This window comes from Anopheles funestus, chromosome 3RL (assembly GCF_943734845.2).
Source record: "Anopheles funestus chromosome 3RL, idAnoFuneDA-416_04, whole genome shotgun sequence".
NCBI lineage: Eukaryota > Metazoa > Arthropoda > Insecta > Diptera > Culicidae > Anopheles > Anopheles funestus.
In genome coordinates this window covers 14,400,367-14,426,309 of record NC_064599.1, presented here as the reverse complement: position 1 = coordinate 14,426,309, position 25,943 = coordinate 14,400,367, and the positions used below count along the sequence as shown (strand labels likewise).

The 25,943-nt window shown below is 43.2% G+C and overlaps 2 protein-coding genes across 9 annotated transcripts; both read right to left on the bottom strand.

Moving 5' to 3' along the window:
- Window positions 1–1,591: 1,591 nt before the first annotated feature.
- On the bottom strand, window positions 1,592–23,235 carry LOC125767136 (YLP motif-containing protein 1). 8 transcript variants are annotated; one of them, XM_049433416.1, is made up of 5 exons: window positions 22,568–23,235; window positions 21,106–21,322; window positions 5,194–5,347; window positions 4,979–5,100; window positions 1,592–4,904 (listed from the first exon to the last, which is right to left on the bottom strand). In XM_049433416.1, exons 1-5 carry the CDS (start codon window positions 22,810–22,812, stop codon window positions 3,837–3,839), a joined length of 1,806 nt encoding a protein of 601 aa, XP_049289373.1. In that variant the 5' UTR covers window positions 22,813–23,235; the 3' UTR covers window positions 1,592–3,836. The 8 variants fall into 8 exon arrangements, with proteins under 8 accessions (XP_049289373.1, XP_049289374.1, XP_049289377.1 ...); XM_049433417.1 differs by having other exon boundaries at window positions 22,599–22,781; XM_049433420.1 differs by having other exon boundaries at window positions 21,106–21,616; window positions 22,744–22,755.
- On the bottom strand, window positions 6,994–8,706 carry LOC125767153 (uncharacterized). Its single transcript, XM_049433460.1, has 2 exons — window positions 7,376–8,706; window positions 6,994–7,295 (listed from the first exon to the last, which is right to left on the bottom strand). Exons 1-2 carry the CDS (start codon window positions 7,965–7,967, stop codon window positions 7,048–7,050), a joined length of 840 nt encoding a protein of 279 aa, XP_049289417.1. The 5' UTR covers window positions 7,968–8,706; the 3' UTR covers window positions 6,994–7,047.
- Window positions 23,236–25,943: the final 2,708 nt, after the last annotated feature.

Genomic DNA, 25,943 nt, shown 5'->3' with positions numbered 1-25,943 from the left:
TGGTACTACAACCGAATCTTCGTTCGGATTCCAAACCTGATCCTGCTCGAAACGTTTCAAATTGTAGTGCGATTCCTTGCGGCTATGTTTGAATTTGAGCGATCCTCGATTGAGAGGATTGGGTGGTGCGTGACCGGGTTTTGCCTTGAGCACGGGATAGGGTGCCATTGATTGTACCAGTATTACCTGCGAGTGAGTGGAAAGGACGCGGGGCTGTAGTTTGGATGACGATTTCGAGAACCTTAGATCGACAAATTGATCGTTGTTTCCATTTTCCACCCGAACCCGATGTTCTGCTGGAAGACAATCTGAAAGTACACCTGTCGGTTCCTCCGGTACTACCGGAGATAGTGGTGGTGGTGGTGGTGGAGGTGGCAGCGTGTCTGTAGTGCTTGGTACGGAAGGATATACCAGCTCGGGTAATCCTGGTAGTTGTTCGAAGTTACATTCACTACAGCCGGATGTAGCACCGGAAGATGGCTCGGAATCGGTGGACCAAGACTCAGAAGGTACTGGTGCTCCATCAAGCAAGACTCCAACCAGTTCGTTCAAGTTGTACAGCGAGCCTTGCGAAGGTTCAGCCGGAACGCCACCAACCAATGGAACTTGTTCATGATTGCAAAGGACGCCTGAGGGCTGGGGTTCAACTGGTGTTGGAAGGGGAGCTGGCGCAGATGGATACACCAGAGAAGGGAGAGGTGGAAGTTGCGTAAAGACACAATCAACATTTCCGGTCGAACAGGGTAAAACAGTCTGAGGATCTTCTTCGGATGGTGGCACTCCGTAAACTTCATGAGGAACTCCCGGTGTTGGTGGTGGTGGAGGTGGTGGTGGAGGCTCTGTGGTGGTTGTAGTGGTTGGAACAGGTGTCGTCGTGGTGGTGGTAGTAGTAGTTGTTGTTGGAGGAACCGTGGTCGGTGGTTCGTAGTGGGTTGGCGGATATACAGCCGGTGGGTATGGATAATCTGCTTGTCGTTTGACGATAGATTTACCCAGAAACCGTCTCAGCTGTGGATCTTGATTTCGGACGTACTCCAACTTCAGGTGTGCCTGCCGATTGTAATCGTGCTGTTCCTTGTCAGGTCCAAAGAAATGATCTCCTTTAAAGTCGAGCTTATCACCGGCTGCATTCTCGATGTGTGTGGTCACTGTGGCAGGATTCGTGTTCCCATAATTAACGATCGCTAGTTCCTCCACGGGGGAAGATTTCACGGGCGAAGTGTCTTCAGCGGCGACCAAAAACGTAATTAAAAGCGTCCCAAAAAGGAGCAATTCGGAAGTGGCAAGTAGCATCCTCTGGTGAAATGAGAACCAAAAGCTAGCGTATGGTGATATTCTTCCTAAGCTAGTAAATACTTACCATTAAGAGCACCATTTGTGCTTTCCGTCGGTGCTAACGATAGTGTCATAGTTTTATACTCTACCTCTAATCTGTTCGTTCGGGTGGGAGAATAGGGCAAGGTCACACCTGTCCCCTATGAAGGCCCATCCCACAGGAGATCAAACTGGAAATAGGCGCCTTAGGGCTTTCGGACAAAAGATAACCACAAAACATACACGGGTGCCACATGTTCTCATGTGTAGCGTGAAGTATTCGGTCAGACTGGACTTTATTGGAAACATGCTTTCCTGCACGCGCCACGCGGAAGCATTATGATTGCTCGATTGGAAGCATTTCCGCCGTAAATTCCAAACATGCGCTTCGGTTTACTTGCTTCATCTATAAATATATACGCGTATTAAAGCGTCCGTATCGTACTAGTCGGGCATAAAATTGGCTGTGTTTAACCGCTCGTACATTACCGCCCATGTTGTCTAGCGCCGTAACACCTACGACGGAACAGTGCGGCATTCTCCGTAACGGAAGTTCATTTCCCACGGGTTTTTGGTTTTAGGTGGCATGTAATTTTTTTTGCCTGCCCCTTGAAGCACCACTGTTTTGCGAGTAATTTTGCCCAAAACATATCAAACACGGTTGGGATGGGAAATGAATGTGTCCCACGCATCGTATCCACCTTTCATGAAAGCAAATTTGAAAGCGATCAAAAGCGAATGCGGGAAATGAAGATCTATTGACGGAGAAAAAGTGCATACGAGCAAGCGATTTCGATTTACCGATCGATGGTGAGTTTGTTAAAGCAAAGCGTATTGAATCACAGTGCATGGAGCTGCGATCGATTTTTGTTTGTATAAAAACACACACGATTTAATTGTCCCTTTTCGCTATACTACTCTGGAATACCTTACAGTGCTGCTTCCTGCTGATATGGCAATTAGTTTGTATTACTGTGTTTGCATTTTTTTGTGTGTAATTAGTTTAACCTGATGTTTAGCTCGGTTCTTCTACGGAGTCGGGCTAAATCGACGAGGAATTGAGTAGGGTAAGGACTGAGGGAAGTGGGAAGTACACGCGACACAACATAAGGGTATTACTTGGTCATAAGTTAAAGGCAATAGAAACAAAAATAAACCGCAGATTTGTGCTTATTTGCGAAGCTTAATAGTTAAAGCCTAAAACTATTCTTAAAATTATGGCAAATTGCAAAAACGCAGCTAATCAAACGGCTTCAAGAAAAGGAGGTAAGAGCTGCAGAACGGTAGAATCGTGATAAAAGACGACGACAGTACCAAGGTGTCTGTCAAGGAAATCTCCAAAAAAGTCTACTCCGAATGGGAGTTCAAATATATGATCCACTTTCCGTTCCTTTATCTTGTTAATGATACTCCCCATATTGGTTCATCGTTTAGTGTGCATTAAAAGGTTTTGAGGGAGTTTGTTTCCACAAGATGTAATAGAGTCATCAATTGAACATTAATCTTTCACTCGTCCCACACGTAGTTCCGTATGCTCTGGATATTTTGAGCTTATGAGAAGTCCACTTGAAGGACGACTAAATGTGTTTGTAGGTTAGGTTTGAAATTTCCATATTACTCAAATACCTCCAGCTTCATGGTGAATTTGATGACATTAATCAAGAAAAATTGGTTCGTGATACAATCAGCTTCCATTACAGCGGGTGAATATGTCACACATCCGTCACAGTACGTAACGAAACAGTGTACCACAATTCCTTCAAACGTGGTCGCACGTCGTCACGGTCGTTACACTCGCACTGAAACGCCAGTAACGAATCCATTTTAAAATGTACCACACCATTCGCGGTCTATTTCGCGTTTTTTTTTCTCCTATTCCTTAACGAATCGTCACCATCGATCATCGTAGCAGAACTATGATCACATTCTGCTACGAGGTAAGCATCCTCCAACCGAAGTTGATCGAGAGCGGCATGATTCATTTCGTATGGATTTAATTCCTAAATGTGTTCACCCTACGGCTTCGACGTACAACGAAACAGAAAGATAGTTCACATTGATTGAATGCACACGAAATGGTATTGTGTGAGGGGAGAAAGGAACTGTTTGGAACATCTGATTTGAAAAACCAATCAGCTAGCAGTAGCAGATTGAGAAAACACGAGGCCAACGATGTCCAGCTTCGCGGCGAAATGCCCCCTCTGGCTGGGACGGAAATTTAAATCCACTTATCCGTAAGGGAAACTTCGTTTGCATCTCATTACGTAGCGCGTTGTGGTTTGTCGTCGTCAGTTACCTTTTTCGATCAACAGTACTCCTGTTCGAGGAGTTGTGCTCTGCATGACTATGAAATCAATGTTAGGCTGCTCGGTCAATGAAGAGGACATCGGAAGATTCCTATCTTTAGTAGCTATGCAGAAGTCTAACGATCTGGTGAGGTGTTAACATGGGAAATAAATAATTAGGAAGCTGAATTAGCGGGGACGGATGGATGGGTGGATGGATGGGATGCTAACTCTACACTAGACTGGTCTTGGATCGTACGGTGTCGCATCGAATCCTACGAATCGATTGTTCTTCCGATGCACAAATCCCTTGTTCGGTCCGGTGTTGTAGTACACGACGCGCCGAATCCCGAACGGATCGATGTATCCGAACGATCCATCCCGGGTGTCACTGCCCGAGTTACGCTCCTCGTGGTACTGCCGGGGCAGATAGTACCGGAAGCCATCGTTCGTGACGGCAACACCATCGTATGGATGGCTTTCGCCGGCACGCCTGATGGGCAACTCTTGTCCATTCTCATCGTAATACCGTCGGACGTGATCGTACTGTGTTGGTGGATCGATCAGATCCCGGTTGAAGCTGGGATCGATAAGATTGTTTCCGGCATCGAGTGACTGCAGCTGTACCAGCGGTTTAAGATTAACCGACGCCGGTGTAGAACTCTCGACGTACGGACGGGAGGATGTAATCAGGATCGGTTCACTTGAAGGACGACGTCTTCGTTCCGCTGGATTGGGTCTTCTTCGTCGATGTGGTGGAGTGTAGGTTGTGGGTCTAATATATCCGTTAGGGTCCACCGCCACCGAAGGATTACTGTTGTAGATCACGAGCGGTGGTAGATGCGCTTCCGAGCCATCGTGCAATGGAGATGGAGTTGAGGATGGAGCGTATACAGCAATTGGTGTGGAGGAGAGTTCGTTGCCGATCAGAGGAGTGTAGGTAGTAGAGGGAACGTAGATATCTAGCGGTGGTGGTCTTGCCGATACGGACGGATAGTGTCTGTATGGAGGTGAGCTGGAACCTGTCGCTGGTAAGTACTTTTGGTCTGGTACTGATGGGGACGATGGATGATAGCCGGAACCGATCGGTTGTGAGTGGTGCCGGATGAAAACTGCATTCAGGGATGGAGTAGAGTGTACGGAAATTGGAGCTGGAGTGGAAGGAATAATTCCGATTGATTGAATGGAAGGTTGGTTTCGGTGCTGTGGTGGAGAAGATGGTGGCGCAGGTGGCTCGTAGGAAGGATCCGAAGGTACCAAAACACCGGAATCGGCGGGTTTGTTTTTGGCCACCTTAATAGCATCCTGTTACGGAGAGAAGAACGTCGGGAATATTGAAATTATAGTATGAATAATAGAGTACGTTACTCGCTACGCACTTGTATTGGGCGATCTTGTCCAACGTAGACTGTTTTCGACTTTAAGATTCGATAACCCTTGTGATCGGCGATATAGTCGTTCTGTCGCAAATAGCCGGAAGCATCAATCCATGCGTCGGTTCCTTAATTGAGTCAAGTGATCAAGTGGTAAATATTATAATACAACTCGTATATACCTAGTGTTTTGAGAATAAACTTTAAATCGACAAACTTACCGATCACCGTACCATCCTGTAATCGTTTCTCCTTACGAAATTGACCGTTATCTGTCTGGTAGCGGAAGTACCGTTCGGGACCTTCATCCGTCTGTATGTGGTACTGGTTGCTGTCTGGTGTACCCCAGGAGGCATTGGTACCGTCCAGGTAAACCTGCAAATATCAAAATAAAACAAACAAACAAATGATCAAATTTGAAAACAACCCCGTTAGAATGAAATATGTTCTCCAGCGGAAAGTTCCCGAACGGACACGGAACACACCATTGAACTGTTCTCCATTTGGGATAGGTCGTGGGTGTTTTCTTTTCAGGAGAAACCACCCCAACTTCAAGAATGAACGGGTTCAATGAATTGTTGACCGAATTTGGTGCTCTAATGTTGCCACCGGACATGACTATTTGATGGTTACTTTGGAGAAGGATCTCGAGTGATCCGACCTTCCTCCCATTCTTCATGGCGGCATTTCGATCGCAGTCAATCATGTGGCATTTTGGGAGTTCTTCACCCGTACGGCTGAGTAGTTCTTGACACGGCTTGGTAAAGGTGTCCGAGACTTGTTGTAGGTTGCGCCGTAAGCTGTTCACCCGAGCAGCGGGGTTAATTGCGTGGGGAACTCGCTCTAAAGCGATGGTTCTCGATACCTGGTGGGTGTTTCGACTGAATGTGGCGGCAAACACTGTCAGTGCAAAGTGTCGCCAGCAGTACTGAAAGGTTTCCCAGTGCGTACTCAAAACGAGCATGCGCTGGCCCACTCTACCTGGGCCATTCTGTGCCGAAGTGGACCAGATGGTTGGTCATCGTAAATCCCCCAATACACACAAGACAAGGATAGAAACGAACCATGATCTGCTGGAGTTTGTGACGGGTACGGGTTGTGTTAATGTACGATCTCGTTTTAGCGATCATAAAGTGATTGCGTATTTTGCAGGAAAAGAGGTGAGAGAAAAAAAAAGCAACAACCGCGCAAAACTATAACACCGTTGAGCCTCGTACTCGCGTGACCGTTTATGGAAGGTTGGCCCATGGCGTCAAATAAGCCTCCGGTTAAATAGTGCAGGTTTCGACGGAAGGTAGAGTGGCTGGAGTTTCTAGAATCGAAGTCTGGGATGAATATTTACGAATGGATGCAGTGTAGTGATGAAGTAATCACTGTATGTTTGTAGCGCTGGAGAAGCAGTCCATATGCCGTTTGTCATCTAATGGTTTTGCTCATTGCTGCCATCGGTGTTGGTAACATTTTTTGTGGCAATAGTCATCAGCAACTCCTTGGTCTTGACATTGAGAGCGTACAATGAGACGTACGAATTTGAATAAACGATCGCAGAACCGACCAATGGAATATTTTGTTGTTGCAATTTGTTAACATTGAGGTTAATATTTCAAGTTACGTAACATTTCAAATGTATGATCGCGTGTTGGACAATTTATCTGAAACCGTGTACACCTTGTAACAAGATATATCTATCGAATCATGTTAATCGATTACGGTGCGAACGGTCCCTTTTGCAACGATTTTACGGCATAACCATTTTCCAGCGATGGTGAAAGGTTACGCTGATACAGCTACTGGATAAAGCGATCATCAACTTTCCACCTCATTTGAATCGTTTACCACGCTTCGGCCTAGGCATAGAAAGCTCTCACAGTGATCGATCAGCAAAGGTTGGATTAGCCACTTCGAACGAAGTGGTCATGTTATCGGCCCAAGTACGACGCAATAAAAATGCATACATACCGGAATGCCACAAATCTATTAAGAGTTTAAAAAAACAAAAACTCACAGCTACCCCTACGATATCCGTTTCGAAGAGCATAACTTGTTTTTATTTGCGATTAACCCGAGCTTCGGGCTTATTTCCCACCAAACGTTAAATTCACATCGTATTTGCCCGTTTCGAACACATCGTACGGTGTTAGGTCTTTCGGGATGGGCCATACACGGTCCCGGAAGCTGGTCACGTCCGGCAACTTGCCGTAGAACGTTGCATACTCCGGCACAGTGAAAAGACACTTCAGTCCGAGCAGATATTCCAACACCGCAATGTCTGGCGTGTGTTCCTCATAATTTTCGTCCAGATAAAGCGATTTAAAGGCGGATCCTGAAAGGAAAGTGGGCAAAAAAACAAACAACCGATCAAAATCTCTCGCAGTCGCGAAGGTTTGCGGTGCCGAGACTTGCTTTCGTCCAGTTCCTCTTCCCGAACCATCTTGCACAGTTTGTACACCTTCACCAGAAATGCATCGATCGTGTTTTGCGTCAGGTTCGGATCCCGCTGGTCCAGTTCCGTGCGGGGCAGCTCGTTCAGATAGTCCGAAGCGCGCCAAACGAGCTTGCGGAAGAAGCGCTGATTGATGTTGTTGTACACCAGCACGACGCGACTATCCTCGAACAGGTCACACGCTGCCAGTGTGTGCATGTACTCGCCGATCGTCTCCTCGGCACTCTCGACCATATGCACCGTGTAGCCGTCAAAGTTGATCATCAACCCGAACAGCTTGATCTCGTTCGTCGTACACTCCTGCAGGTCTTTGATCAGCTTCAGAAACCGATCGCGCAACGTCATCCCGGTCACTTTCGGGTGCCGTCCAACGTACACGATACGCTGGAAGTAACGCTTCCGCCCAGCACAGAGCATATTGTCCTTCACGTGGTCGGCTAGTGTGCGCCGGTTCTGGAACGAGGGTAGTGCCGCATCTTCCGATTTTTGCATAAAGTATGGCAATGGTTTTTTCTTCTTATCTGGTGTACGGGTTGCGGATGAGGTAGACATGGTGGCGACTCTCTTCACTTTTAACTATTTTTTTATCTGCTTGATTCGGAGCACGAAACTCGTTTACTTTCGATTGTGTGTCCGAGAAGTTGGAAAGCATTTGACAGGAACAGCTCACTATGACAACGCACACACTTTAAAGGGTGCTCGTTGCTATGGTACAGCCTGCTAATAACACGCCGGCGCAAATCGTTCGATCCAAGGTAATGCATACGCATTCTTTAGGGAATGTAGTTATAGTTACCCGCGGTGATGTGACTGTACATTATGGTAGGTAAAGGGATTCGCATCACACGACAGCACTCTCCAGTTCTTCATGGCCTCATCTGCTCTCTCCCCGTTACGTCCCCGTTGACGTAACAACGAATCATTCCCGTCGTGCCAATCCGTCGGAAGGTCTCAATTAAAGCAGAAATTATCCACGCCGTTGTTGGCGAACACCTCGCCACCGGGCCAAGTATGACAAGCACCAGCAGCAAATATTGAAGCATGAGTGAGGCGAGGGAAGAGTAAGTCATGGTAGCATAAAATGCAATGAACTTTTAAATTCATCTGACTCACATCCAACGGACGGGTCAGAAATGGGCAAAGGCACACGAAGAGGTAGTATGCAGAAGACTCCCCCACTGCAACGTCAGCACGTGGTTCTGTTTTTTTGGCGCGTGCGAATGCGAACAAATTACTCGCATGTACGTCTATTGTTTTACTTTTCGTGATGGTTTCTTGTTCCCTCCACCCCCCTCTGTTAGTATGTGACGCATTTGGGGTGTGTTGATTTTCGAAATGAGTTTCATTGGCATTTCTTTTGCCTCCCCCCCAACCTTGGAAGGTGCAACCATCGTGTGTGCGGGTGTGTGAAAGAAGTAATTCGATTAAATTCATCCATCGGGTCGAGTTACAGAGTGTTTTCACTTTTAATTGAACAACCAGATTGTTTGCATTTAATCTGTTTCACCTTCCATTTGCATTAGTTCTGACAGTTTGCGACGAACTTGCGTTAAGTATTCGGGCGAGGACAAGATTGCACCGAACATGTGGTTGATCAATGGTTTTTTTTCTATATAAAGTTGTTTTGCATACAGAATAAGAGACGAATAATTGAGCTACTTAATTTGGGATATTAACTTAGAAGCTCCAGAAAGCTTATTTCAGCACTTTTTTTAAATAGAAAACTATATTACATACATGCATCGAATAGTTCGTTGATTTGTTAAATAATATAGTTTTCTTTATATTACTTTTGTATTTTTTTTTGTAAAAAATGACAAAGATAATATCTAAAAAATTTATCAAGATTAATATTGTATATAGCGCTTTAGTGTTAATGAAAAATTGTTTGAAAAATTCCTAGAATCGATAGGTAGATTAGATTTTTGAGACAATTATTTTTGATTGAATAAATTTAGGTTTTTGGTATGAAGATACAGGGTATCCCGCAATTTTTTGACACGTTCCCAAATATTGTTGATTTCGTCCCACAATCTTTTGAACGCGTCCCAGAAATTTTTGAATCCGTCCTACAATCTTTTGAACGCGTCCCATATATTTTTGAATTCATCCCATAGTTTTTTAACCCTGTATGTTTACACTCTAAAACACATGAATATATTAATTTGTAATTGTTAAAGTTTGAAACCCCAAACTTACATAAAATGTAAATAATTTCTTCTTTTTGTTCACTGCATATTAACCCCAAAAATAAAAAGACACATTTCAATCCTTTCATCCTGTTGGCACTCATCAACTTTTGCGATCATATTTGTATGAAGTGTTGATTGCATATCTACCATCATAATTGCTCTTTACCGTTTCAATCAATCACGCCAACGGAATCCACATGTTTAACGCACCATGTTGCGATATGATGAAGCGATTCGATTGTGCGTGGTGTCTCCTTCCCTGTGCAATGTGCATTGGCCAGGTATGGTGCGGGCAAATGTATGCAAAAACACCATCACCATCATATGCCAAAAAGCACGGCAAAACGTTGCTCATACATATTCAAGAACCTATCCGTTTAAGTGCGGATAGGCTCATTTTGGTTCCGGAACCCGCGTGTTTGTGGCGCACGCTAGCACGAGATGGCTCCGGGGTGTGTGAGCAAGGAATTTTAGTTAGTTCTCGCCCTCGATGCTTCCGAACCGATCTAATGCATGGCGCCCGTCAATGGGACGGCAATTAACCACCCCGACGGGCAGGCACTTCATTCGCATGCCAACAAACAGAAACAATTATTAGGAACGGGTTTGCATAAACGGTTACATGGGGTATATTACATATTGGGCGTTAGTTAGTTCGCCAGTAGGGCCAACAAGGTTGGTTATAGTTGATTGGTTTTTTTTTTTGCTTTTTTGGAGCTGTCTTTTAACATGCGGTGCATGTGCAACGGTAACGCAACACCCAGTACGCAATGCAATTTTCCTTCCTCATGTTTTCAGCGCTGTAAGTCTTTCTCTCCATCCTGCCGCCATCACTTTTCCACCACATTTCGTGTGTGTGTGTGTGTGTGTTTTTTGTTGTTTTGTTGGATCTAATAGTGTTTTGTTTTCACTTTCCACCTGTGGCTGTCACATGAAGTTAGCATTACGACAAAGGCAAAGCCATCACAATGATTATCGCAACCGCAAGGACGGACGATCAAGATAAGCTGAAATGTAGTCATTTTTCTCCATTTGAATAATCTCATGCCTTTTTAAAAACCTACACAGACGGCGAATGTTTCAATACCGGTGGGAAGGAGTGATAGCAATCGAAGCACGGTGAGTGTGAGGTACTCGTATAGGAACCGGAATAGAGATTTTGTGTTTTTTTTTAGATAGGGAGTTTTTTATGAGAGAGCAAAAACAGAAAAGTGTACACATACTGAAATGTTGGCATTAAAAAAAAAATCCCGGAAAAAGACTGGAAGTAAAGAAATGGATGTGCGTCTTCTGCATACCGCACGCCGCGCGGCGAGCGATTGGTGCAGCTCAAGTGCAAGTGCAAGTGCACATTGAGCAAACGCAAACATTTGTGTCGCACATCATATCGCGCACACACACACACACAACAACATCGTCTTGGTGTTGTGCGATGAGTTCAGCATTAGTCGAACCGATTGCTGGAGTTGACAGTGAAAGTTTTTGCGAACGATTTATGCGCAACGTGCTCCGAAATATATGGACAAAAAAAAAGAAGCTGAACCTGCACCTTAGGAACGCCGCGGGGATTATGGTGGGGTTCAGCGGTACACCCCCTTCTCCCCCTCCCCCTCGCCCACCCTCCCTTTCATGGTAATCAGACGTAGAACCGGATTTTCGACGTAAGGCATCCGGTTGTGTTGCATGAGAATATGGCAGTTAGGCTACGGTCCTTTCTCCCATCGATGTCATCAGCTGTGAATGTCAAATTCGTAATGTTTTACTGGCAACTCCCATTTCAGCCAAGCTTTTCCCGTTTTCCAAGGCAAAGGGCAAACAGGCAAACTGAAGCGAAATATTACCCAAAAAAAAAAGTGCAGGAAATCAACTAATACGAACGACACCAAACCGGCCCAAAACCGTGCAATCGTGATCATAAGCTTCGCGAAAGACTATGTAGCGTAAAAACATAAAACTCCACTTCACTGTTATCACTCACACGGTGGATAATTTCTTTTTTGTTTCTGCTTCACCGTATTACAGCATCGATCGCCGATATGCCGATTGCATCCGAAACCGAGCACGGAAGCTGAAGTACCGAAGTGGGAGGGCGTTGTTGGGAGGATGGTTGGATGAAGAGATGATCCGGTTTTGTTGGCAAAACACCACTTTCAGTGGACGGGTCGAGCTTTACTTCCGAATGCCGTTTGCTTCCTATTTTACCGGCAGCGATTCACGATCGGTTAAGCTTTAATGGTGCGCGCTGAGCGATCTGCCTGATGGGTAAGTTTACTCGATCTCTTTGAATGTTTTTGTCGGCAGTGCAGAGAAAATTTTCCAGGTACAAGTAGGTCGTGGTTTGGGAAATTTTTGCTTACAAGCATCATATAATGAAACCTCCGGTCAGGGGAGCCTCTAAGAACGGAAATGTGAATGAATGTTGGTAGCAGAAGAAATCCATTCTTCTAGCCACGACACACTCGTCAACACGGAGGTATGGGGGAAAAGGAACCCTTTTCTAATGAATTAATTTCCACGTGATGGAACGTGATGCCCCTTAAAGCGTTTTCCTACTAATCACAATAAATATTGTTTTATGTCATTAAAAAGCGTCTATATGCCTCCATTTTCCATACCATAAACGTAAGAACGGATTTGATCGAGAGGAGCGAAGAGTTGTTGTTTTTTACGAGGCTTTTTCTCTCATTCGTCTGTCAAGGACGTGCGAAGTGTGTGTGCGAAAGAATAAAATGCGAAAGATACGATCGGGCGACCGCTTCGGTAATTATAGTTGTGTAGGTGTGTCGTGATAATGAAGCAGGATAGATTATCTAATGAGATAACGAGAAATTGTGATCAGTAGTGAGCGGACAGCGATACATTCGAGATATACGTAAATGTAATTCGTTATTGTGCGGACAGCGACGCCCTTGTTTTGTGTATAGAAAATTTAGCAAGAGTTGGTTTTTTTGGCTGCCTAAAACTGATATCCGTTATGGGTATTATATTAATTCGTGTGTTGATGTTATCACACTGTTCACTGTTATAAACAGTGAAGATTTTTGTTTAGCACGTGTTAAAATTGTGGCCAGCGTCGGCTTGGTTTGTGTTAGCGTATGCTCCCGGGTTACTTGTTAGTAAGTGTAAGTGAAAGAAGAATGCCACTGGGTAAAAGTAAATTAGCTCAAAAGTCGCAAACGGTGTTGTCTGCCAGAAGAAAATGCAAAATTTTCATCGCTAATTGCATTTTAATTCCATCCGATGTTTCCTTTTGTAAGTGAAAGACGCCATTGAAGCAGGTGTATCGGGGTAGTGTGTGTTTGCCTCGTAATGAACTCTTTCGGGATTGAATAAGCCACCCGAAACAATGCGGTTTTGAATCTAACGGTATCGGGTAGTTCGTGGTGATCGTGATAACAAGCTTTTTACCATCTTTCGCTTACATGCGCAGGCAATGTACGTTCTACCGTTCTCACTCCAGGGTACGTGTGTGAGTGTAAGGAAGTTTAAAATCAGTGCGTGTACTAAGCTTGCAAATTATTTGTATTTGTGTTGTGCAGTGCATTTTGACAACGAGTTTTATCATAAAACCATGCAATAATCAGGTAGTGTTGGTTTTTTTAGCATCGGATAATTAATAACATTTTGAATTAATTAAAAATAAACTTTCGATAAATGTTGCGAAAAGTGGCTCCTCATCCTTTGTGGACAGAAAAAATTTGCAAGTGTTGGTATATTTGTGAAAAAAGTGATGTCCATTTTTCAATGACTTTATGGCTTATTTGCGTGAATTAGTGTTTAGAAAAATGTGGCGAGTGTTTTGGGCCTAAGAGCGCCTAAGCGCATTGAAAAGTGTGTCTGTGCCTTTGTGCAGTGAAAAAAAAAAAATGCAAATGGCGTTTTTTTTGGTGCCAAAAAGTGATGTTCATTTCCCAATGGTGCTTGTTGCGTGTAGTGAAAAATGTGGCCATTGTAGGCGTGTGTCGTGTTTTAAATGTTCCAAAGCTCATTGAAGTGTATATATGCATTTCTGTTTAGAAAAAAGCAAATGTTTTTTCGTGAAAAAAGTGAGCTTATTGCTTATTGGCGTGAGTTCGTAATACGTGAAAAATGTGGCCATTTTAGGCGAGTGTTCTGTTTTAAATGTGTCAACGCGCTTTGAAGTGTCCATGTGTTTTTGTATACATAAAAAAGGAAGTGTTGGTTGTTTTTTTTTGTGAAAAAAGTAATATCTGGTTCTCAATAAGCTTAATGGCGTGAATTCGTGATTCGCAAATTGCGTTAAAATTGTCCCCATTGTAGGCAATTGCAGTGTTTTAAATGTGCTGAAGTGCATGGAAGTATTTATGTGAAAGAGAAGTGTGTAAAAGCAAAGTGCAGTTTTGTTGTTTGTTTGTTTTGTAAATGCTTTCCTTTGATATATTGAAGTAGAGTGTCCTAAGTACAAACCATCGTTTACCCGGGTAAGTAAACCACATTCAATCACAAATATCGGAAGTAAAATTTTTAGTAGAAGCAATTGATAGCCGCGAGTTTATATCATTCGGCTCAAAGGCTCAAAGGGCCCCCGATAGCTGTTCCGCCTAGAGACTTGATCCACCACACTGGTTACACCACCGGCCATTGCTAAACGTGTAATGATGTCTAGTTTTTCCATTTAACCATGCAAAATTCCTGGTGCTCCAAATATCACCAGCTCAGTTTCAATTACCAGCTTTTTTAGTCCCTTTTTTTGTTTCTCCACTGTTCAGCAATTTATAAAGTGGTCACCAAGGTTTTTTAAATGCTACCCGATTTTTCCCCGAAAGTCCGAGTCTGGTTGTTTCGCAAAAAAATGGTATCGAGCGGTTTCCAAAAAAAAAAATTCCTTCCCAATATCTTTGCGCGCGCGCACCAACGAATCCTTTCTCTTTTTCGTACCACGAAAAAGAATTCGCCCCACAACCATTTGGGCATTTGGTAGAGGGTGTGATGTAGTAATTGTACCGATGATTGATGCATGTTAAGGCAGGTTACGAAGGGGGTTTGAGTCACACTTTTATGGCACTGATTCTAGGGCCCTGATTTGGTGCGTACCGTTGATTGCCCATTTTGGCCATTTTCGTTTGACCGTGATGTATGGAAACGATAGCGATGGTTCGAACGGATCACTCCAATTGGTCGGTTATTTTGCAGACGGGGGAAAAAAGAGGAATGTCGATCAATTTTCGCTATAAGTTTAATTACATATATATGGCCCGGGAACGGATGGTGATCGGTATTGGGAACTTAAATCAGATCAAGGCCACTGTATGGTTCCGGCCGTGTATATCGGTGAGGGTTGTTTTGTTGCCCTGCCTTTTTTTCGTTGGCTCTATGGACAAATTAAACAGCTCAACAAACAAAAATTGCGCGGGTTGGGCTAAGCGATTACACAATTCACGATCACGGATTGAGCTAAGGTCAGCTGGCCAGCTTTTCTAGCGATGACTTTGACTTTGGTGTACGCACGATTAAACGGCCAACAGATTGCGAATGTGAAAGAAATGGGTGAGCCGCTCGATTGGTGGATTAAAAGTGGATCGTTTTTATTTTTTTTAAGCCGAAAATACAAAAGTAATGTGTGACAGGGATTAAAGATTTTCTTCTTACAATTTTTGGAATCATTTCATGGACATATGCAAAATATATTTACTGATCGCTTTAGCATTGGATTATGACAAACACAAGGACTGTGGACTAATTTCAGGCGAAACAAAAACAATTGTTTAAGGCGAATGATTTAAATCGAGTTTCTACTCAAAAGATAATTTTTGAATAACTTTACCAAGAAGAAATGTATTTTTTAAAGCTTTTGGTGAATATTATGTATGAGCTTTGTTTCATGGAAGCTTAGTTTTTGCGGTTGATACAAAGCAATGGAAAGTGCGCTAATAGAATTGTAGCATCATCTGTCTAGACATAAATCACGCTTGCTTATGCTGCTTCTCACGCTGAACCCGTTTCCACCGCCAACAGTGGCTCGTGGCTTCCGTTTTGTAACGACTCGGCATAGGATCTTTGAGGGAAAAACTGCATCACCACCAGCATCAAACTCGTTATGTTTGCTCGTGTTCACACGAACGGAAACGTGTTGTGGCGGTAGAAACACGCGATACCATGGACCAGCAACCAGCGGACGGATTCTTCGTCGGCATGAAGGAAGATGACCGGCGGCACAGTGGGACAGGAAAAGAAATGGATCGCGAAAGCAAAAAAACATAACCGAGCAGCAACGAAAAGCGAACGTCGGAAGAATGGTAAAGCGCAAACCATCATCAGCAGGAATCACCATCGTCATACCTTTTTGGGACATTACGTCATACTGAGAGAGTGCAAGAAGCAGACCTCTGACACGGAGGGAAGATGTTGTGTTTTGGGTGGTTGAAGTAAAAAAAACTGGACCAAACACGCGCATTCGAAACGAATTCTACGAGAGCGAAACGATCGAACTCGTAGCACGAAAAAAAAAAACATAACGCCGGCCATAACGACGATCAAATGAGCGTCGGAAACATAAACAAAAAACGACAACCTTCTGGGTGATCAGATGCAAGTACAGTCAACCTTTGTCAATGAGATTGTCGGTTTTACTGGGGATAATCTTGGCCGCTCGTGATCGCAAATACGTTTGCGTAGGTTTCTTGATTATGATGGTCGTTACCGCACGAAAAAGGTGTCCTGCAGGGCAAGTTGCACCTCGTTCCGTTGCGATTACCATGAACGGGTTCGTAACGAATACGGGCCGGCGTTTTGCAGATCCCTTTCGCAAAAATCGATCCATTTTGCTTGAGCATACGCGGTTCGAGCGCGCGCCGTTCGGGTTCGTCGCTTTGTTTTTTTGCGCGTTGAAGTTTTTCGTCTCGTTCGTAACATTTTGAACGAGAAAGCAAATAAACGCCGCACACGGCAGGGCAAAACGAAGAAGGTTTCAGAAGGGCAACGATGTGCTGTTTTCGTACGAAAGCGAAAGTAACGTGCGTGTGTGTGTGTATGATGTGGTGTTTGAATGATGAATGAACGGCTTTGTTACACCTTTCGCGCACATCATTCTCCGTGGCGGATGGATGGGTTAGAAGAATTTTGCGAGGAAAAATAAATAAACAATAAATCAAAATTCACTCCAGCGGTGCGGAACGCGATCAATCTGCAGACCTTGATTGCAATGCTGTGGCACTGCCTGGGGGGAGGGTTTTGTTTAAATGAAATAATATGAGAATTACTCCGCTGCATACGATGCTACCGAGCGAGAAGGGGACAAAATTTAAACGTTCCCGATTGCCTTCAACTTAGCATCATCTTTGACAGTAATCGTAAGTAGAAAACGATGACGATTGCGTAAGGTTGGGCTGATTTGTCTAATCTTTGGCCTCGCAGCATAATTACCATTCATGCGAAAGGCAAAAACAGCCGGTGACAATGGCAATGTGTCATGGTCTTTCGTTGTTGGTGAAAAACAATGTGTTTGTTGGGTACGGTGTGGAGTGACCCACCCGAAGGTTCGACCAAAGCGAATGGGGACAGCGAAGGGCTTCTAATATGAAGGTATGGGCGAAAAATAATCATACAAAACATTTAATTCACATCGCATTGTTTTCGTTGCGTTAACGAGGGATGAGGGAAGGAAGGTGGTAACGTGAGTTTATAGTAAAAAAAAACAACATAGAAACGATTCATATTAGGTACTGGAAAGTTCAAGGTGAACCTCAAAACAAACTTTTTGCTTCGTTTTTGAAACAGTTTCAAATTCCATTCCAAAAATTCATAATGTGTAGATCAATGTTGTAGTTTGAATGATATTTTACAAAACACAGCAAAACAAAGATCATTTTATGTAATATCCATTTCGGTGTAATGTTTACTTAATGACGATCGATTTGCGGAGAAAAACGCGTTTCCTGGTGGAAGTGAAAATGGGTGAAAAATTGTTCGACCCGAGTTCCGGCGCCAAAAAGCCCTGCATTATTAATTACGATCGATTGTTCGTATTGATGTATGTAAAATCTCTCAGGATGATCACGAGGAAAAAAAACAATCAATTGCATGTATTCAAAATGATTGACTTAAATCGTGCCAAGCGGTAAATGTTGTGTAAAGAAAACTCTAAAGAAATGTAAATGTAGATTTAATGGATGAAATTAATTGTACTAATCAAACATTGAATAATCTCCAGGTTTTGCATTTGAGGTTCGAAATTTTTATGTTTTTTTAACAACGGCTGGAAAATAGAAAATTAAAAAACAAAAGTGAATGATAAAAAAATACTTTTATTAACTCCTTCTTAACACATGCTTAGAAGAAAAAAAACTTCAATATTCCTCTGAAATTAATTTCAAAATAAAGAAAAAAAAAATTTATTTCACAAATTTCGAAAAAAAACCTTCCTGAAAGTGAAAGATCAGTACGGTTTATGCAACGGGAATGCCTGTCCGTATATGGACTAAAGCGTCGTTTCACAAGAATCGAACACTGATTCGTATGGGCAGACAGGATCGGAGTAAGTTTTGGCATTAACCGGGCCGTGGCTTGATTCACGCCGACATTTTGGAAGCCACAAAGGGAAATGGTTTTTGCCTGTATTGGCTACCGGCACTCTACAGGGCCCGGCGCTCTACTTCGCCGGGAACTGAGGAAAATGAACCAGTTCTGTAGCCGTTGTCCGGGGCGTCATGTAAGAAAACGTGACCGAAACGTGCGCGAAATGTTTTTTTCCTACCGTTGTCCGGTGTCGTCGTGTCTTACAGCGCGCTGATCGCCGTCAGAAGGCAGCAAATGGATGAATAAAATTTGGGTCGAAAAGGTTGTGTTTTGTATTTTAGTCGTTTTAAAACATTCCAACAAACACACACACACATTATATCGATCGGCGATGCAGGGAAAAGATAAATAATTTCTATGCGGAGAGCTTACAAGACCGGTAAAGTGCCGTCTTTCATTAGAAGGTTCGATTAATGATGTTAATTATTGTCACGATCATTATCTAGGTTGCAGAATTTAAGTGACGTTATTGTAAGAAAAATGCACCGTTTTCGAAGCAATTTCACTAGGTAAAGGAAGGAAAATCGTTCCAGCTAAAGCCCGTGCTATTGAGCTGCACATTAATTATGATAATCTTTGCGACCGGTCCTTTTCGCCGATGTTCAGCACGAGGTTAGACACAAAGATGAAAAAAGGTAGTTGCAATGTGGGTAATAACCGTCGCTGCTGCACGCTGACGGAAAGCTTTTGTCGTGTGTCAAAAGGAAATTGATCTCGAAGGGAACGGTTCGGAAAGCAATGAATATTACCCTAATTTGAAGTACAATCGATCGTGATTGTACTGCTTGGTGAGTTGCATTTAATCGTCTTATGCTTTGTTGCTATTTTTTATGCTTCTTTGTTGCTGTTGTTGCTGATTCTTGAACAATGGAGATATTGAGGAAAAGTATCTAAAATCTTTAAAAAAAATATTTTCAATAATATTGACTTCATATTGTTTTTAAACTAATTATTGTAGTCTTGAATATTTCAAAACATTTATGAGTATATTCACCGAGTATGCCCGGGATAAGGCGGCTTGGTAGGAGGAAATTCCTACTATAAAAGAATACCATAGAATGTAAAACCCTAGTCGAGATTTATCTCGACAATACGGCATAGCCCGTAATACTCAATAAATAATAATAATTATGAGTATATTCACAAACTTCATTAACTTTGTTCAATTAACGCCTTCTACCTTTGAGAAGTTATTTCTGTTTCATGCGTGGGTTAAACTAATTTTATCCAATAATTCATTTGTAAGGCAGTCACACAAGATCGTACGCCTTTCGTGTAAACTGTCACTAGTGCTCTAAACTAAACTCACTGCCACCCCCCAAAGTCAATCAGCTAGTTGATCGATCACAACCACAAGAAATCATGTTTTCGATCTGGGTTCGATCTAAGCGCCCCTTTCGGTGGGAAAATAATGTGGAATAATTGATGAAGCAATAGAATTTATCGAATCGCTCGAGGACAAGCATAAGCTGCTGTGCATGGTAAGCATTAAAATGAGCATAGATTTAGATCGAATTTAAATTACAAAAATTGAGAGAGAAAAACACCATGCAGCTGCCTCAAAGAATAAAAAAAGTAGCATTTGGGTACAATATTTATCTTGAGCACTTTAATGTTATACATCCGACCAAAAATTTTATATATCCTGCACTCGGCACTTCTCTGTTCGCTGTGTTTGTTGGTTGGTTTTTTTTAATTTGATTTATAGTTTCCTGCCGCGATCGACAATCATTCCATTAGCCTTCCCAGTGCGCCACCAGTGCGAAAGAAAAACAAACAGTTTCACCGGAGGCGCTCGTGCCAATGTGTACTGGGGCGTGAAAATATCGGTTCACGACAACGGACCGGCGATCGTTAGCAAATGTTTTGAGGATGCCCTTGAAGATAGGAAATGTAGCCGTACGGTGGAATTTGTTTTATCATCGTTGCTATCATTATTGAAGTGTATTCATCTCGATTTCTAAGCGAATTCCTTCATCGATCGTAGTGTTCAAGAGCACCGGAACGGACGCCTAGAAATGGGCAGTTCCATGGGTGCTCGGTGAGATACACGGGTGATGAAAGCGTTATAGATTGCATCATAGCGTAACGTTTGTATAGCCAGCGCAGTGACAGCGGTCAAGACGAAGGAATGATTTTTTTCTCTTCTTTTTCGTTTGAATTGACAGATTCAAAGCATTTAAAGCGATCTGCTTGAGGGTACGATATGTGCATTGTACGGTTTCAATGCATATGGACGATGGTTTAATGCCGCTGATGAAAAGGTTAATCGTTGGCATGTAGGCTTTTATTGGTTTGAATTTGATTTCGAAAGGTTCACCCGTACGGTACAATTAATTTGACTTGCATGAAATCAATCCATTCTAAATCTGTCTGTGAATGGTATAGGAATGGCCTGAAGTAAAGCATAAATGATTTACTTTCGTGTGTAAAGTTGGCATCTTGAGGTGCCTTCACTTTTGATTTTTTTTTACGGAAATGGAAAACATTATCCGATCTGCATCATGTCATCGTCTTTCGTGGATAATTTGATCACAACCGCTTTATTGCTTTACTAATGCATTCGCATCAATTTGTTACGAGTAATCTACTACGCGATGACTATCGCAAGAATCATTTCTGAATCATCCACACAAGAAGCTGATTACACTTTAATTGTGCAGTTGTTCATGACATTAATTATAAGCCGAGCTCAAATGAAACGATCAAATGGAAAGGGCCTTTGGGTGGGGGGTTTATAGAACCATTTTCTTCTCAATGCATTTTTTTTGCATTTTATGATATGTAGCAGTAAGGAGGAGGGAAAAAAATGTAAAGTTTGATTTGTAAAAAAATATAATCTCACTAAACTCATAAAACAAACGATTGGAAAATCCATAACAATTTTTTACGAGTTCATTGACGGTGTTCTGCTGGACACGGTCTGTAATCACAAACTGTCCATCTGTGTTTGCTGTACTCACCAAATGCAATCCGAACAGAAGCAGGAAAATGTTGCCCATATTTGTCGGTCGATTTGATTTGATTGTTCCTTCGGTATGCTGTACTGCCGTAGTTTCCGCCCGATGCAGTTCCGGTGCACCGATGCGAAGGATGTGTTTTACGCCGTGTACTACAACTGCTCCCTGTTTCCCTATTTCCCAGCTGCCACTTCCACTGGCACTTACTAGCACGACTTCGCTGATGAGTAATGGGTAATTAAAAGTGTAAATCAATCAACACCGCTGCCTGACACCGGACCGGTGCCTGTGTCGTTAGCTTCAGCCGCGGTGCGATACAAAATTAGTTGGTTTCGGTGTTCGTTTCGGTTTTTGTTTCTTATCCTGCTTTGTCATCGATCACTGTTACACTATTTGCTTTTGTTGTTGTTTTTTTTATTCTCCTATAAGTAAATCGACTTGCGGATGGTTGCACTGGTACGTGGGTTGTCGCGTCGTTTATCGGCTCGTTGGGCACTGACGCCCTCACCAATTGCTAGAGGTTTTTTTTTTTTGGGAAAAATTAAACACATTAAGCATAATAATACTAAAAGCAAAAAGTCACGCAAAAATCCTCCCCCTAAAAGTGGATGACTGCACCCACGGCCCACGGTGTTCGCACGATCGAGCACGATACGTATTTATTCTTCGCTTCGTTCACTTTCGCTTGGACGAAACAGCATAAAATAACAAAAAAAAAACACTCTCCGCGTCTGCAAGAGGTACTTGAAGCGTTGGCTATTTTTCTTGCATTTTCCTACAAACCCCTCCCCGGGTACGTAGTGGCATGTCCGTGCGCTTGTAGCTTTACGACATTTTCATAACCGATGCGACGCTGTCGCTGGCGGTTCTTGTTTGGTCCGTAACACTACGGAATAATTAACTCACATAACGCCGGTTCAATAAAATGTGCCAGCGGGGACGGTGCTCCGGGCGCCGGAAAATAAGAGTTACTCATCAACCCGAACCCGACGATGCCACGGGCCCTGTTTAGTCTGATTAGCTTGGTAGCAGGCTTCAGGCTGGCTTCGGATAATATTCTTACATCATCGATCGTACGATCGTCGCTACAATTTTTCCATAAAACCCACAAACGTCGCACTTGTGATGATGGCACACTATATCACGTCAGTGGTGCCACCGGTCATATCGGAAATCGCCCCTGGTCGTATCAGCGGATGATGGCACAGTGATTGCCATCATCGCACAGATTGCACCGAAAAAGATGCACACACACGCACACTATCTCACACACACACTCGCACTCCTATCACTTCCCGTGCGATGATCCGGTGTGAGCTTCCGTTTGTCGTTCGGTGTGCTGTTACTACTTGTTATCTTCATTAGCGTACGATCGGTGTGATTATTTCCTTTTTTTTCTTCTTCTTTTGCCACTCTCGGAACGAAAAACTGCACTACTTTTGTTACACAAAAAAAAAAAACCTACACACAAAAACACAAAGACACAGCAATTGTACCACAATCTTTCCGGCTTGTCGTTTTCCAATTTTCCTCGTTGGCATGTGGCGCGATTTCCGATCCGCATACGACGATCGGGTGCACTATTGGTTCCCGTGAAACGTTCGCCCTCCACCCCGGGTATGTAGTGAAGTCGAACCGTACCGAGTGCTGGCCAAAGCAACACTGACCCAACGATGGGGTTGTAGCTTTTCCGTTGCGATTCGTTTCCATTCGCCCCGTTTCGCAGCCGGAGAGGGAGGACCCACGTTCGTCGCCTAGTGGATGTTGAAGTCACCACCCTTTCGCACGGTACGATCGAGGCACTCTCGTACCTGCGGAGTTACCTGAAGAGTGCGACTTTCGGTGCGACTGAGAGAATGAGTGTACACGGGGAAGATGTGGAGTTGTGTGGAGTTAGTATAAAGGGTTGCACTAAATTCAATTATTCACCGGTCGGCGTAGGTAACTCACTCAACTATTCGGGAAGCTTGTTTGCTTCGGGACATGAAGGGGACTGTAATAATGCGCTAAAACAATAACGCTACAGATGAAATCACAACCCCCGGAGGGGGGTTTGTGGATTTGGATCAAAGACAAAGAGACGGATTTAATGCGCAAAAGAATGCGCCAGAAATTGTGGTGTGAAATCGGTTGGGCATACGTGGGTGGCACCAAGCCCGTAAAGGAACGTGCTAAAGACAAGGCACTTCAAAAACTATGTTGCCGTACAGGCAATGGCGAAGAAATGGTTTACCGGCATGATTGATTGGCTTTCTGACTGGTCGAACCATTCCATCCGTGCAGATCGCCGGATTCTTGGTCCGGGTTGGTGCGGCTTCTATAAAGTGGTTACCGGACACTAAGGAGGCTGCCGAGCGTTGGTGTAGCGTGTGTCACTGTTTTGTTGTTACAGAATGTAAGATTAAAAGCATACGCTGAGTTGCAAAGATGCAGTACGAGTGGGTTTGATTGTTGGATGTGAAGAGATTAAACTATTTGTGATTTTTATAGTAAACAATTGAAAGTTTTGCAGTGTAAAAGTGCGAAAATTATAGTAAAACTATTTAAAAAAAACCCGATTGAAACGAATAACTTGAAGTAGTCGTTTTTGCTAATGATGTTTCCAATTTGAAGAACAGAAAAAAGTTATTAAAGCAATGTGTACCTCGGTTAGATATGCGTGTCTCGTTAGCGTGATACATATTTCATCCAACGGCTGTAGGTAAGGGGTCCCGATGCAATTAAAATGTACATCCATGGAATTCTTACCTGGTGACGCGATAAGCGATATGCCAAACAATTCCGACGACACCATCCGTTTTCTTTGCTCGCTTGTGTTATTTACGAAGAAAAATAACAAAGAATTGCATTGCGCGGATAAGCGACGAACCTCTTCAACATTACGATTGTTCGACGCTATTCGTTACGTTCGTAAAGTGTTAAGGGTTTTCACTACCAAGAGACATCCTATTTATTTCCCGAGGGTGTTCAACATCACAAACGTGCGATAGAAAATTAATGTAAAAACTCGTTCCCTCTTACTCTCTCGCTGCTCAAACTTTAAAGTGGAACCGCTGATCATTTCCCTGCTGATTGAGTTCACTTTCGTATGGTGGCAGAATGTAAGTGCCTGGACATGGTTTGTTTGTGCGTTAAATTGTTCCACTGCCTCGTTAAACCAGAAGCGGAATCGAACCCGGTGACTCATCGAACGAAGACAAACTTCGCCTAAACAATTTGGTGTCGTGAGACCTCCACAATGGAGTGGAGATGCATTGTTTACTTCGCTTTCAGGTGCGCGGGGTAGCGCGTTTAGCTTGCCAATAGTTAGCATTAGTTGGTCGCAAACGTGACACGATTTTGCGATCGGAATTGGTTCAGCCTTGCGGTATGTTTCGCCCTCTCTGCGGGCAAGAGCAGTGTCGTCTTCGCTTTGTATTGCCCACTCGACACACCCTGGAACGACGTTAGATTTGCAAGAAATTATACATTTTAACGAGCACGATCACCCATCACGGGAAGTTCTGTTTGGTGGTTCCGGAGTACGTGGGCCCAGGAAGCTAAAGGGTTCGGACGACCTTCACGATCGCACGCTTGCCATCTGAGCGGGGTAGGAATGCGTCAAGAACAAAACCGGCCATCATAATAAAGACGGGCGCACTGGTTCTAATTTGCATGCATCATCGCTTAAGGTTGGTTTTGGGATGTAGTGGGCTTTCCAGGGAAGTAACAGAATACCTAATAAAGTGATCGGAATGAAGCAATGGTGTTTAATTTTCCGAATCGGTTTAACAAGAATTGCAGAAGCGGGAATAGTTTTGCAATTTAATCACGTAAATTAAAACCCACTACGTTCACCATCTTCTAAAGCATTGAAATCAATCCAATTTTTGAATGACATCATTCAACATAGGTTTAGATGATACTTTTGAGTAGAGATTTTAAATTAAAAGAAATCGGTTTGTTTTTGCTTAGTGTTCCTGTATTCAGTAACGGTACAAGTTGTAAGAGTCGAAAGTGTTTGCAAGCAATCATAAACTGTCAGCTCGTTCCGGTTTTATGCCGTTTGTCGTGTCGTTCCGATTGCCATCGTCCTCATTGATAGTCGGTTCAGGTGCTCGTTGTGTTGCGAATTAGTACTTTCGCTAGAGTTTTCTGTTCCACCATCTGGCACACTACACACTGGTGGTGCTGGTATTCAAACAGCGAGACATCCTTTGAGACCTCCCATACACGTTTTATCGATAAAGTAAGTTTGCCGAAAACGTGATCGCTAAGACAGATGAAGCTAGAGAGTGAAGACGCGATGACTTCTTATGAGAAAGTAGTAAATGTAAGATTGGAATGTTTTATTTGAATAATTTTCTACTTATTTTTCTTCTGATGACTGTTTGATTTGATCAGCTTTTTATATTTCGACTAACAATGTTCGATAATATCAGCAATTTGTAAACACATGACATTCATCGTAATTTTATACGATTTTAATTCAGTTTAGTGTTTTAGTTATCACACCTTACTTGATCTTTCTTTTCTTCTCATTTTCATCATTACAAACTCCTGCACCGGTTCGGTTCGACAATGACATCGGATGTTATGCATGTACGCGCACATACATAGTTCCATGCCACCGTTTTGTTGCGATAGTTCCGCTGCTCGTATTACATAACCGGAAGCATTCTCCGACCGTTTGTTGCATTGGAGAGTTTGCGGTCGTTTGTGTGACGGTGCTGAACGCTTAGCCTTGGCCATGATATTAAACGTTCGATGCATATTTCATACCGGTACAGCAAATCGGCTGCCCTGCCGTTGATATTACTTCATCGGTTCGTCGTCGCAACAACAACAAAAAACCCTTGTCG

Excerpts from the sequence above, each read along its gene's own strand:
- LOC125767136 (XM_049433416.1), bottom strand. The coding sequence starts at position 22,812 with ATGGAAACGAATCGCAACGGAAAAGCTACAACCCCATCGTTGGGTCAG. Across the intron at positions 5,101-5,193 it reads ACAGGATGGTACGGTGATCG|GAACCGACGCATGGATTGAT; the intron begins GTAAGTTTGTCG and ends GACTCAATTAAG. Across the intron at positions 4,905-4,978 it reads GACAAGATCGCCCAATACAA|GATGCTATTAAGGTGGCCAA; the intron begins GTGCGTAGCGAG and ends TCTCCGTAACAG.
- LOC125767153 (XM_049433460.1), bottom strand. The coding sequence starts at position 7,967 with ATGTCTACCTCATCCGCAACCCGTACACCAGATAAGAAGAAAAAACCA. Across the intron at positions 7,296-7,375 it reads GGAAGAGGAACTGGACGAAA|GATCCGCCTTTAAATCGCTT; the intron begins GCAAGTCTCGGC and ends CTTTCCTTTCAG.